This window comes from Schistocerca serialis, chromosome 1, assembly GCF_023864345.2.
Source record: "Schistocerca serialis cubense isolate TAMUIC-IGC-003099 chromosome 1, iqSchSeri2.2, whole genome shotgun sequence".
NCBI classification, from domain to species: Eukaryota; Metazoa; Arthropoda; class Insecta; order Orthoptera; family Acrididae; genus Schistocerca; species Schistocerca serialis.
In genome coordinates this window covers 696,608,179-696,621,101 of record NC_064638.1, presented here as the reverse complement: position 1 = coordinate 696,621,101, position 12,923 = coordinate 696,608,179, and the positions used below count along the sequence as shown (strand labels likewise).

At 39.2% G+C, this 12,923-nt stretch overlaps 1 protein-coding gene across 8 annotated transcripts in view; it reads left to right on the top strand.

The window, feature by feature from the left end:
- The window catches only part of LOC126480797 (serrate RNA effector molecule homolog), a 202,897-nt gene that overhangs the window by 173,096 nt on the left and 16,878 nt on the right, over positions 1–12,923 (top strand). For all 8 annotated transcript variants that reach the window (XM_050104151.1, XM_050104133.1, XM_050104160.1 and 5 more), the window contains 2 exons: positions 468–605; positions 693–817. In XM_050104151.1, coding sequence (XP_049960108.1) covers positions 468–605; positions 693–817 — 263 coding nt within the window. The remainder of the gene's footprint in view (positions 1–467; positions 606–692; positions 818–12,923) is intronic.

Genomic DNA, 12,923 nt, shown 5'->3' with positions numbered 1-12,923 from the left:
CTCCCTCCCACCACTACGTCTCCCCAACCCCACCCCCATTTCCCCCCACCACCACACCACACCACACCACACCTCACCACCACCACCACTACATCACGTCCCACCACCACCACCACCACACCACGTCTCCCCACCACCACCACAACCACACCACGTCTCCCCACCACCACCACAACCACACCACGTCTCCCCACCACCACCATCACCACCACCACAACCACACCACGTCTCCCCCCCACCACCACCACCACCACCACCACCACCATCACCACACCACGTCTCCCCACCACCACCACCTCTCTCTCTCTCTCTCTCTCTCTCTCTCTCTCTCTCTCTCTCTCTCTCTCTCTCTCTCCACCCTCTATTCCCTCTCCCCCTCCCTCTGTTCAGTTGAAAGAATTCGTTTGTTTGTTTGTACCACACACTGGCACAAAGGCAGTTTTATTTATGTGTCATCATTGTTACAGGTGCTCGACAAACTACTTTTATATCTGCGTATTGTTCACTCTGTTGACTACTACAATCACTGTGAATATCCAAATGAAGATGAAATGCCGAACAGATGTGGTATTATGCATGCCCGTGGCATTCCTCCATCTTCCAAGGTATGTATCACATTGATACAAACTTGCCATTGAATGGTGGCTTACAGTATTATCTCAGTAAACCAAGTACATTGATTTACTTTCCAGGTTACACCACAGGAGCTGAGTGATTATTGCCGTACATTTGAACAGAAAATTGCATCATTCCTCCAGCCAATCACGCTGATTTCAGATGAAGAATATAACAAACTTGGGCATAAAGATCCTGACATGTATCCTTTCTCATTTTGGTTTTGTCATTGTCATTGACTTTTTGTTAGCAGTCCATCATTGTTGAATTTAGATGTTATGATGAGAGGAAAGAAGTGATCTTTTTCTTGTTTTGGGAAAAATTCATTTGTAGTATATTTTGCATTACCTTCTTTTCACATCTATGGCTACATGAGTACTCTGCAGTTCACAGTTAAATACCTGGCTGGCAGTTCATCAAACCAACTTCAAGACAACCTCTCCAACATTATACTCTCAAACAGCATGTGGAGAAAAAAGAACACTTAACTCGTTCCATGTGAATTCTGCTTTCTCTTATTTTATGATAATGGTAACTTCTCCCTATGTAGGTGGGCCCAACAAAATATTTAAACATTTTAAGGAGAAAGTTGGTGATTCAAATTTTACGTGGAGATCCTGCCACTACAAAAATGTCTTTTGTTTTAATGATTGCCCCAATTCCTGTATCATACCTGTGGCACTCGCCCCCTATTTTGCGATAATACAAATTGAGCTACCCTTCTATGAACAATTTGCGTGTTTCCCATCTATCCTATGTGCTGTGGATCCCACACTGCACAACAATACTTCAGAGGAGGATGGATGGATGGGTGTAGTGAATGCAGTCTCTTTCTTTAGAAGACCTGTTACATTGTTTAAGTGTTCTGCCAATAAATCAGTTGTTTCCAACATCATTGTCTGTGTGATCGTCCCAATTTTAAGATATTCATAATTGCAATCCCTAAGTATTTAGTCGATTTTACAGCCTTTAGATTTGTGAGATTTATTGTGTAACCAAAATTTAGCAGATTCATTTTGGTACTCATGTGGATTACTTCATACTTTTTATTATTTAGAATCAATTGCCACTTTTCGCACTATTCAGATATCTTTTCTAAATCATTTTTCTATTGGTTTTGAAGAACTGACAACTGTAGAAGACATGGCAGCATCATCTGCAAATAGCCTAAGAGAGACGCTCGAATTATTTATATAGATCGGGAAGAGCATAGGGCCTCTTCCTTGGTAAACAGTAGATACTTTTTACGTTCTCCTCAATGACTTTTCATGACTTACGTGACGCTTCTGACAGCAAATCATGAATCCAGTTGCACATCTGAGGCTATACTGTGTAGCCATGCAGTCTGAATAGAACTCTCTTTTGAGCAGTGGTGTAAAAAAGCCTCCTGAAAATCTAAAACTGTGGAATCAATTTGACATCCTCTGTCGATAGCACTCATTACTTTGTGAGAGTAAAAAGATAGTTGTGTTTCACAAGAATGATATCTTCTGAATCTATGTTGACTATTTGTCAATAAATTGTATTCTTCAAGATGATTCATAATGTTGGAATGCAGTTTATGTTCCAAAATCCTACTACAAATAGACGTTACTGATACGGGTCTGTAATTCAGTGGATTACTTCTATTTCCTTTCTTGACTATTGATATGGCCTGTGCTACTGTGCTACTGTACTGTGTTTAGTTACGGATATTTTGACAAGTGAGGTGTTGTACTGTGTGGAGCAGAGGGAAAGCGTGTTTTTTTTTTAATCAGTAGTACTTGGTGATGGGTGAGGGTATTGACCTTAAGTGGTCGTTGGCAGATAGCTGAGACAATGCAGTTTGTCACTATCGAGCATTGGAGAACAGAGAATCATACGTTCACGGTTGAGCAGTTCTTTAGAAACAGTGATTCTGTTGTCATGACTCAATGTTTTTTCTGTCGAAAGTTTAATGTCGGACATGCATTTAGGAGCAGTGGATCCGTGATGAAAATGGAACCACCTGGTCTTCCCCGTTCATTCTGAACTCCAGAGTGAGAACGGCAGTTTTTGCTAGTCTGATTCGGTCTACTAGGCGACAGGCTATATTATTGGGCGTATTATGTCATTTGCTTCATTGCATCTTACATCGTGATCTCAGATTTCACCAGTACAAAATAATGATTGTCCAGAAGCTAAGTGAAATTGATTTTGTGCAGCATGAGAATTTTGTGTACGGTGGATGCTATTCTTATGAAAAATGTAGGTATCCTGTTATTCATGAGTGATGAAGCCCATTTTCACCTAGGTAGTTAAGTTAATGTGCAGAGCTGTCAATACTGGTGTTGGAGAACCGACATGAACTACACCAGAAACCTCTCCACAACCCAAAAGTAACAGTTTGGTGTGTTATCTCCAAGATAAGGATTCTAGGACCTTACTTTATTGAAGAGGAAGGAACCACAGTTACTGTGACATCAGCACAATACGTTGAAGTGTTACACAGCTTTCTTTGTCCAGAATTTGAAAGAAATTGAACGACAAAGTGTGGTTCCAACAAGATGGTGCCACAGCTCACACTGCGAGAGCATCCATGGAAGTAGTTTGACAAATGTTCCCAGGACATCTCATTTCACGGCATGGCAATCTGTCACCCAATCTGTCAATCTGTGACTTTTTTGTGGGGCTGCTTGAAATCAAATGTTTGAATAAACCCTGCACCATCAGTGATCAGCAGTGAAAAACATGCGTTTTGTCTGCTTCGTCTTGTATATGATTCCTAAGTCTGGAGCTATTGTATCACCATACTCTGAAGGGACCATGATTCGTATGCTGCCCAGACTGGAGGCCTTGCATTTATTAAGTGATTCTAGATGCTTTGCTACACTGAGGAGGATATCTATGTCTAAATTACTGATGTTTTTCATGATTTGATTTCTAGATATTTACTTCATCGCCTTTGTTCAAGGAATTTCAGAAAAGTGTTTTTATTACATCTACTTTAGTGGCACTGCCATCTGTAATGTTACCGTTGCCATTGTGCAGTGAATGTATTGTTTGCTGTTTGCTGCTAGTGTGCTTTACTTATAACCAGAGTGTCTTAGGGCCTTCTGCCAGATTTTGAGACAGACATTCATTGTGGAAACTATTAAAGCATCTTGCATTGAAAATTGCGCTAAGTTTGAGCTTCTGTAAAACTACACCAATCTTTAGGATTTTGCATTCTTTTCCAGTTGGTTCTGCAACAGTTTTCTGATCTCTTTTGTTCATCACTGAGCATCAGTACCATCTCTTATTAATTTATTTGGAATATATCTCTCCAACTGCCATTGATACTATTTCTTTGGATAAAAACCACATCTGGTCCACACTTACATAGTCAGATTGGAAGGAGTGGAGAACCTCTCTTCGGAAAGGCGCAGGCAGAATTTTTATCTGTTTCTGTAAATAGATACGTTTTATATTTAGTTTTGGTGGGTTTCGATGGTACAGTATTTAGTCTTGCTACAAGAACCTTGTGGTTATTAATTGCTGTATCTGTTATGATTCTCCAAATTTGCTCATGATTATTTGTTGCTAGCAAGTCAAGTATGTTTCTGCAACCATTCACACTTTGAGTGGGCTCCTGCACTAAATATTCAAAATAGTTATCAGAGAAAGCATTCAGTATGATTGCAGCCGATGTTTTATGCCTATTGCCACCTTAAAACATGTATTTTTGCCTACAAATCGAGATTAGATTGAAGTTGCTACCAATTATAATGTACGAGTGGGGTACCTATTTGAAATGAGACTCAAGTTTTATTTGAACTGTGTCATCAAGTTGAGGGGTCGGTAAAAGGAGCCAATTATTAACGTATTCCACTTGTCAAGTATAACCACTATCCATACTAACTCACAAGACCTATCTTCTTCACTTTCACAACAAGGGAAAATACTTCTGACAGCAATAAACACTCCACCACCAACTGTATTTAATATATCCTTTCTGAACTTGGCTAAGTCCATTGCAAAAATTTCGGCTGAACATATCTCCAGCTTTTGCCAGCTTACCATACCTGTAACGATTTGAGCTTCAGTGCTTCCTGTCAGCACTTGGAGCTCTGATTCTTTCTGAACACAACTATGACAGTTCACAGCTACAATAAAGATTGTTGCCAGATCTACCCTCATCCTGTGTGTGCCGTGCATCTTTGTGGACTGATGCCTCTCTAGCCTAAAAAGATTCAAAGTCTCGGCCACACATCCCCAGCTACCTGTATAGCCACTTCATCTGTGTAGTGGACCCTTGACCTAGTAACCAGAATGTGAAAATTCACCATCCTGTTGAGCAAGTCAAGGAATCTGCAGCTTACACGGTTGCAAAACCATGTTAAGCCTCTGATTTAGACCCTACACTCAGCTCTGTGCCAAAGAGCTGCAACTGGTCCTCTTGATAATGCTACATATTGTGAGCTCCACCGTCATCTTGCAAGCAAGACTGATAGTCTCTTATCACTACAGCTAACTACTCAAAACTAGATAGGAACATTTCTGATCCAAGGACACACATTGTTGGTACTGACATGAGCCACCACCCACAATTCGCTGCAATCTGCGCTCTTCAAGGAACCTGGAACCATCTGTTCTGCACGTAGGGTGACTCCTCCTGGAATGCATACAGACTGCACACTGGATACCTCCCCTCATTGGCAGCCATATCCCTAAGAAGCTCCATTACACACCTAACATTGGAGCTCCCAACTACCAGTAATCATACCCTCTGTGAGACGGCCCAGATATTGTGGCCTGAGAGGTTGCCCCTGAAGAAGGGCAAACAACTGCACCTGACTCAGGACGTTTGTCGGACACAGACAATGCATGAAACCTATTCGGCAGACAAATAATGGAGGTCCTCCGAAAGTTTTTCGCAACGTGCCACACCTTGCAATGATTCCCACTTGACCCAGGTTGAGGAGTCAACCTCGAAAAGCGCAATATGTGGCAGCCTCAATAGTGGACTGATCGATGGACATTTGGGGCGTCCATCAGATCCTCAGGTCTGGCCTGCCACAACGATGCCCATTGGCAACAGCCCTCAAGCTGCATTACCGAAGCCAGCATTGCCTGGAGCTGTGAGTGAAGTATCACCAACTCACAACTCAGCTAGCATCTGAACACAGCAATCGCACTCCCTATCCATACTAAAGACAGCAAAACGTACTCTGGACAGTTATTAAAATGCGGAACTGTGCCTAATAAATACACAAACACGCACAAAATTTAGGAGTTTAAACCAAAGAGCACAGAGGCTATTCAAAATAAGTTGCTTCGTATAACAAGCTGTGTCAACTCACAAGCAGCACAGTGTACTCAATGGTGCACTTCAGTGCACTGCTGCAATAAAGCTACCACTGAACTGACTTACATGAAATTAGTTGTTTGTATAAAGTAAGTGGCGTGGTAGCTCAATGAATAAATGTCATGCTACTAAATCCTAGGCCCAGAGTTTGGCCCACAGTTGGTCCTAGGATACAGTTTATTACTTATTACATGTGATAATGATTTATTAATATGAAAAAATACTAAGTTTCACTATAGTTTTAAGTTACGCTGTAGCAAAAGGTGGCAGAAAAAAGGGGCAGACCATTTCCAGTAGGATTATGCCTAAAAAAGCACTGCAATGTTCGAATCAGCCTTTGGGATGGGAGCAAATTTAAGCTTTCTTCTTGTGTACAACAACAGCTTAGTTCATAGCAAATTGCCCATGTACAACATATGTACTGGAGCTTTGTCATTTTTTGCTAGCTAAAGTTACAGTTAACTAGAAACAAGTCAGTAGTGGCCGTAAAGTCATCAGAATTATTTAGATTCCTATACTCCCAGCAGCTCCTACAAAAAGTGGAAATGCTCAGTATATACCTGTGATAATGTAGTTTTAACTGTACTAATACATCGTTACATATGTACGTGCATGCTATACGCTTACATACATGGAAACCCCTATTTTACATTTTCGTATGATCCAGGCGTAAAAAATGCTAAGTTGAGGGAAATGCAGAATTGAGAAAAACTTTAAAACCCACAAAATACGAGCAAAAACATATGTAATTGGCATACATGATCAGAAACTGTAATCCTGTCCAATATGTTGTACAAACTCCGTATAAGGGAAGGAAATTAAATGTAGAATACAATATTTGTACAACAATTAGTTGTAATGAATTTAATTAATTCTTAAATAGTTACAGGTGTATTACAGCAAGTGAAAGCTCATCAAAAAATTTAAATTAGTAGTTCGGTACATGTCAGTCGAGTTATTTTCCTGCATGCTACAACCACAAATTGTACAGCAAAACATGGGAGAGGTCTTTTCTTTGTGCTCACCCAGAAAAACAGCAAAAGTTGATGAACGTGATGAATTGAACCAAAAACTGTGAAGTACTGCAGAAGACCTTAGGATCTCAACATGTGGGTGTGTGTATTTTCCTTCTGTAGCCAGTGGCGGTGCAGTGTACTCTGGTGACGCAAGCAGAGTAACCTGTAGTGTTTGCTTGTAAACTTTTCCTTGTTAATTGTGCTGAGTGGTCAGAAGTGGGATCAAGTAGACTTCACACTGCTTTATCAAGTTGTGGCGTCACTGGTGGGCTTTTGACTATTGATTTTAGTGAGCAGTTGCAAAACGACCCATGTAAAGGCGCGTTGAAAATGCCCCACAGACATGTCACACTTTTTTATTAAATGTCAGTTAATAAAGCATCAAAGCTGTAAGGCGTCAAAATGTATTATGATAAATGAGGCATGAGACAAAATTTATGTATTTAAGCCATAATGTAAGGTGTAACATGGTGGTTTACTGTGTCAGAGGTAGAAGCTTCGCATTCTGCTACTTGCTACTATCCCCCCCCCCCCCCCCAACCTTGCCATCCTAGTGTTTTAACATATTGTGGATTATTGTCATGAATGTAATGCAGTTATATTCTGCTATATTTGATGTTACTTAATATTTCCATGTGATAAGAGAACAAAGGATGGAATAAATATTTGGCTGTTTATTTCCGAATAGGTGGTGATTTCCGAGTGTGTCGTTAGGCAGGAACCGAAGAGGATGGCTTATATTGCTGCTTGTTTCACTCATAGCAGTAAAATTTATATTCTTCCTTGTTACAAATACTTCACTGTTTTTATCCTAATTTTTTGGCGGTTTCTGAGTGTGTGGTTAGGCACAAGTCACAGGGGACACCTTTAATTGCTGAAACTTAAATGAGCAGCAGTAAAATTCATACTTTTTTGTTCCTTTAAATATTTAGAACTTTGTTTCCAAATATGTGGTGATATCTGAGTGAGTGCATGGTAAGGCAGGAACCTGAGAGGAGAGTTTAAGTTGTTGCAAGTGGAACGATGAGCAGTAGCACTCATATTCTTCTTTGTTACAAATATTTTGCAAGTTGCACAAGCACAAACACATTCCCATAAAGAGTTCTCACTACAATTGAAATTCTCCTGTAACTAACACATCCATAAACGTCGACTCAACGCTACTGAAATCAACAAATCGACAGCCTAATTCCTTGTCACCTTCACTGCACCTCTACACTATGTGATCAAAAGTATCCGGACACCTGGTTGAAAATGACTTACAAGTTTGTTGCGCCCTCCATTGGTAATGCTGGAATTCACTATGGTGTTGGCCCACCCTCAGCCTTTATGACAGCTTCCACTCTCGCAGACTTGTTCAGTCAGATTCTGTAAGGTTTCTTGGGAAATGGCAGCCCAATCTTCACGGAGTGCTGCGCTGAGAGAGGTATCGATGTCGTTTGTTGAGGCCTGGCACGAGGTGGGCATTTCAAAACATCCCAAACGTGTCTGTAGGATTCAGGTCAGAACTCTGTGCAGGCCAATCCATTACAGGGATGTAACTGTCGTGTAACGTCTCCGTCATAGCACTTGCACTTTGAACAGATGCTCGATCTTGTTGAAAGATGCAGTCGCCATCCAGCTTATGAGTTGCCGCATGACCATGAAATCCAAGTTTTCTCACCTCTTGCCTAACTGTCATTGTACTTGCAATGGATCCTAATGCAGTTTGGAATTCCTGTGTGATGGTCTGGACTCCCAAAAACATACCATTTTCATATTAGGTGCACTGTGGTGCCACCTACTGCCAAGTACTCCATATCGGCGACCTCAGTAGTCATTAGACATCATGAGAGCACAGAATAGAGTGCTCTGCGGAACTCGCAGACTTCGAACATGGTCAGGTGATAGGGTGTCACTTGTGTCAAAAGTCTATATGTGAGATTTCCACACTCCTAAGCACCCCTAGGTCCACTGTTTCCAATGTGATAGTGAGGTGGAAACGTGAAGGAACATGTGCAGCACAAAAGCGTGCAGGCCGACTTCGTCTGTTGACGAGGGGGTCACAAAATTTTAAAAATTACAAATCTGATTAGGCTTTCAAAACACTATATTTCAGATACTTTCTGACAAAATAAAGATGATTTTCCAGGAATTAAACATGTGAATGGAAAAATCATTTAAAGTGAAAAAGGCTAAAAATTAGTAAAAATCAAGGGTGCTTTAGAAACATTACTATAATTTTCAAATACTGCAAAATCAGTAAACATACATACTACAAAATATTTACGAAAGTGAGGGAAAATATGAGAACAAAATTTACTTACCGAATTAAATGAGAGGCCTGTCTTAAATAATTTATATTCACAACCCTTCCCCATCAACTGTCTCCTCTTTGTTTGTCTCGAGTGATAATCTTGTTGCACTCTTCGCAGCACTAATCTGATCCTTTGGGGAATTATTTTGGTAACATGCTCTTCCTGAAAACAAATGGTTCATTTTGCTGCTCTCCAAAGCAGTCTCACAGGCAGCAGTACTGGGTGGAACAATCAGTGATGCAAATGTAAGTTTGGTCGGTGACACTCTTTTTAATATATAATGCATTGAATGTAGCAGATATTTTACCGGCTCATGCAATATCAGCCCTCTCTTCTTCCACTGTTCGAAAGTCATCAAATTGGAATCTTGAAAACTCCAATTCTAATGTTTCTTTTTTTCTGTAATCAGGTAGGATGTCAGGAAATAGCTTATTCAACTTGACAACTTATGAAAAAGATTTACTTTGTCTAGATTCAATGACTGTGACTTTAATGTTTTTCTAAGAAGTCATCTATTGAAAATTTTTCTTTGGTGTAACTAAAAGATCTGTTATCTTCATAACAGATTTTCAAAACTTGGTATGGCGAATGTAGCTTCTAGTGTCTACACCAATGACAATATCTTCATCTCATGTGTAATATTTATTTGTTTGAAGTTTTAGTTCCAGCTGACAACCAGAAGTAGGTACTGCAGAAGGTTTGATAAATCCCACAATCAAATATGTAAATCAGTTAACTACTAACTAGTGTGCTATGAAGTTTATGAATTACTGGCTCTTCTTTTGGAAGGGATGCATTTGCTTTGGTGAATAACAAAAGAGTGTTGAGCAAGAAAAGAATTTAGAGTTTAGTAACTGGATCACTTAGAATAGGCTGTACTCTACATAAGTGAGAGTTGTTTATATTGTTTGAAGATTGAAAAATTTTACCAGAGGTTCCCATTGTTCAATTATTCTTTCTGTTGATTGGAGTGACGAGAGTCATCTTATACAAACATACTTCAGTATTTTATGGGGTTTATTGCTATATGTATTTTGACAAAGTTTAAAAAGTAGACTTTTTTGAGCTTTGTTGGCAAAAGTAGTAAATGTCCATTTCAAAATCTTCAACATCAAAATATTCAAGGCTTTTCACACCTGTTTGTGGAGCTAAATGAAGCAAGAGGCAGGAACAGGTTCGTATTCTTGTATGCTGTTGAACTTTCTGAAATGACTCCTTTTATATGCCCCATCATTGTACATTTGCAATGAAATGCAATGTTTCCAAGAAATTCCTTCTCCTAGCAATTCCTCACTCAAGAGATTAAAAATTCTCTCATCAGTATTTAAACTTGATTCCACAAGAGTAGTATTGTGGTGCACATCTTTCTCGGTTTATCTTTAAAGTAAATAATGGGTAATTGGACACTAACAACTTTAATATCAGTGATGCTACCCGGTGTATAGGGCCTGGGACATCCAGGAGAAATGTGGGGAATTTTTTAGAATTCCGGAAAATTTTCAATATTTTAGCCTTCAGTTAATTTTTGTAATTTTGACTGGTAAGAACTAATAAACAGGAAAATGTTTCAAAGGCTTTAGGGTGAAGGCTATGCAATACTTCATAACAGTAAACTGCTGCCAACGAGCGTAATGTCACAACTGTTTACATTAAGTTCGTTTGAGCAGTTGCCCATGGGCTCACACACATGTGCAGTTTATTTGTGTATGGGCAGTACCTTCTCCTGCTTCCGGCTACTTGAAGTGGGGCTGTTAGCTGTATCAGCAGTGGCAACAAGCAGCCAGATGCTACCCAGAAAAAATTTTCTGTCAAGCCAAAGCTGCCAGATTGCCACATGCACATAGCTATCTGGGTTGTAGTGGGGAGGGGATTAGTGTCCACATAAGCCGTGTTTCCATTTAGTGATTTTTCTGTTTCCTTTTTGTTTACACTTCTCATATCGAATGAAAACATAACAGATTTCTTTGGTTGGGAGCTATCAAGTGAATAAAATACCTTCACATAATTATGGAAGGCTAACATTTGTTATTAGTTTCAGTTTTCTGATTTTAATTTATTTCCATGTTGTTGGTAGTCAATCACCTTGTAGAACAATGAAGTTATTTTTATCGGTTTGCTAAATAAATGTGGCTTTTATTAATTTTTTCCCCAGAGGCAGTAAATTTATTAGAAACAAAGTGTTTCATCCCGCACTATTGTCTAGTTTCGACTGTTCACTGAATTTCAAGTGTACCTTTTCATCATCTGGCACGTGTGGCAGTATGCCATAATGAAGAACCAAGCATTACATTATACAGTACTGGTACTCCAAGAAAATTTGCATCCCGAAAACCACACTGAAATCTTAATATCAGGTTGGGGCTTACTTCATTGTGAATCTGGACATATGAATGTGCATTTTAAGCTGAATTGTGCATTTTAGTATGGTGTAGGAAATTCCATTGCTCTTGGAGCATCCTAGTTCTTTTATGACATCATGTAAGACCTCTTAATGCCAAATATGTATGAACATATGCGCTTCCTCCTTCATTGTAGCTGGCCACGCGCAGTAGTGCATGTGTTCTGGCACTCTGGCAACTGCTGAAACAAAGCATTTCTAACAGGCCGTGGGAAAATATTGTGAACGGTGCTTTGAAAAGCATTAGTTCCAAATTAAATTTCCTTTTACGCAAGATTATGTTATCTGAGCGAATGTGCAATGAATTTGTTAAATCACAGAGCATTTGACTCTCATTTAAAACTCAACACATTGAGAGGACTAGCCACTTAGAAGACTTTCGAGCCCAAAAAGACCAGACATTAATGTCATTATTTAAAATATTACTGGCACATTTGTGTGACGTATCTTGTGTGTTTAACACACGCAAAAAAGACCACTTCTTACTACAATTGTCGAGATAAGCAAATCCATGTTTACTGGTACTTGGAACATCTACAAAGCTTCTACCCATTTTTCTTTACTCAAAATATCATTTACACTGTTTAATTTCATATTGTCGTTTGTGTGAGGTTTGTGTTTATTTGAACTGTTTACAATAGCTGAAGGAACAAAAAAAGTGTAATTCATCACATTTTTGACAAAACAACAAAATAAATTCTTAGCAACTAATACTATAAACATAGTGTTTTTGATTCCTAAAACTATGAATAAAACCATTATATGCAGATAATGTCACAAAATTACTGAAAATTTCATTGGTCTATAGTAATTAACCCCTGGGACAGTTTTAAAAAAATTCAAGGACGTGGCCATTACTATAAAAGTGTCAGTGTGGTGCATGTTATTAAGAAGGGATAAATAGGTGAACTGCGCACCTTTTGATGTCACTTGGTTAGAAGAACCACTACAGCTTACAGACAAATGCCTTGAAATTTGTGATGTCATTTGGTTGGAAAGCAGTTTTCTTTGTGTCCTTTAAACTGAAATGCAGAGAAGGAAAAATTTTCATCTCTCAACATAACCCATTTTGGTAAGGCCGGTATTACACTATCAAATTTCTTTGTCAAAGATGTGATCAAATATTCCGTCAAATATATTTGACAAAGATCTTTGATGTAGCGCTAGAAGGGGTATTACACTGTCATCAAATTTTTCGTCAAAGTTCAAGATGGCCGACAACAACTTGTTATTAACCGCAGCAGTTGCACGTACCGCAATTGCATTGTGTGCACATGCAGAAAAGAAGTGGA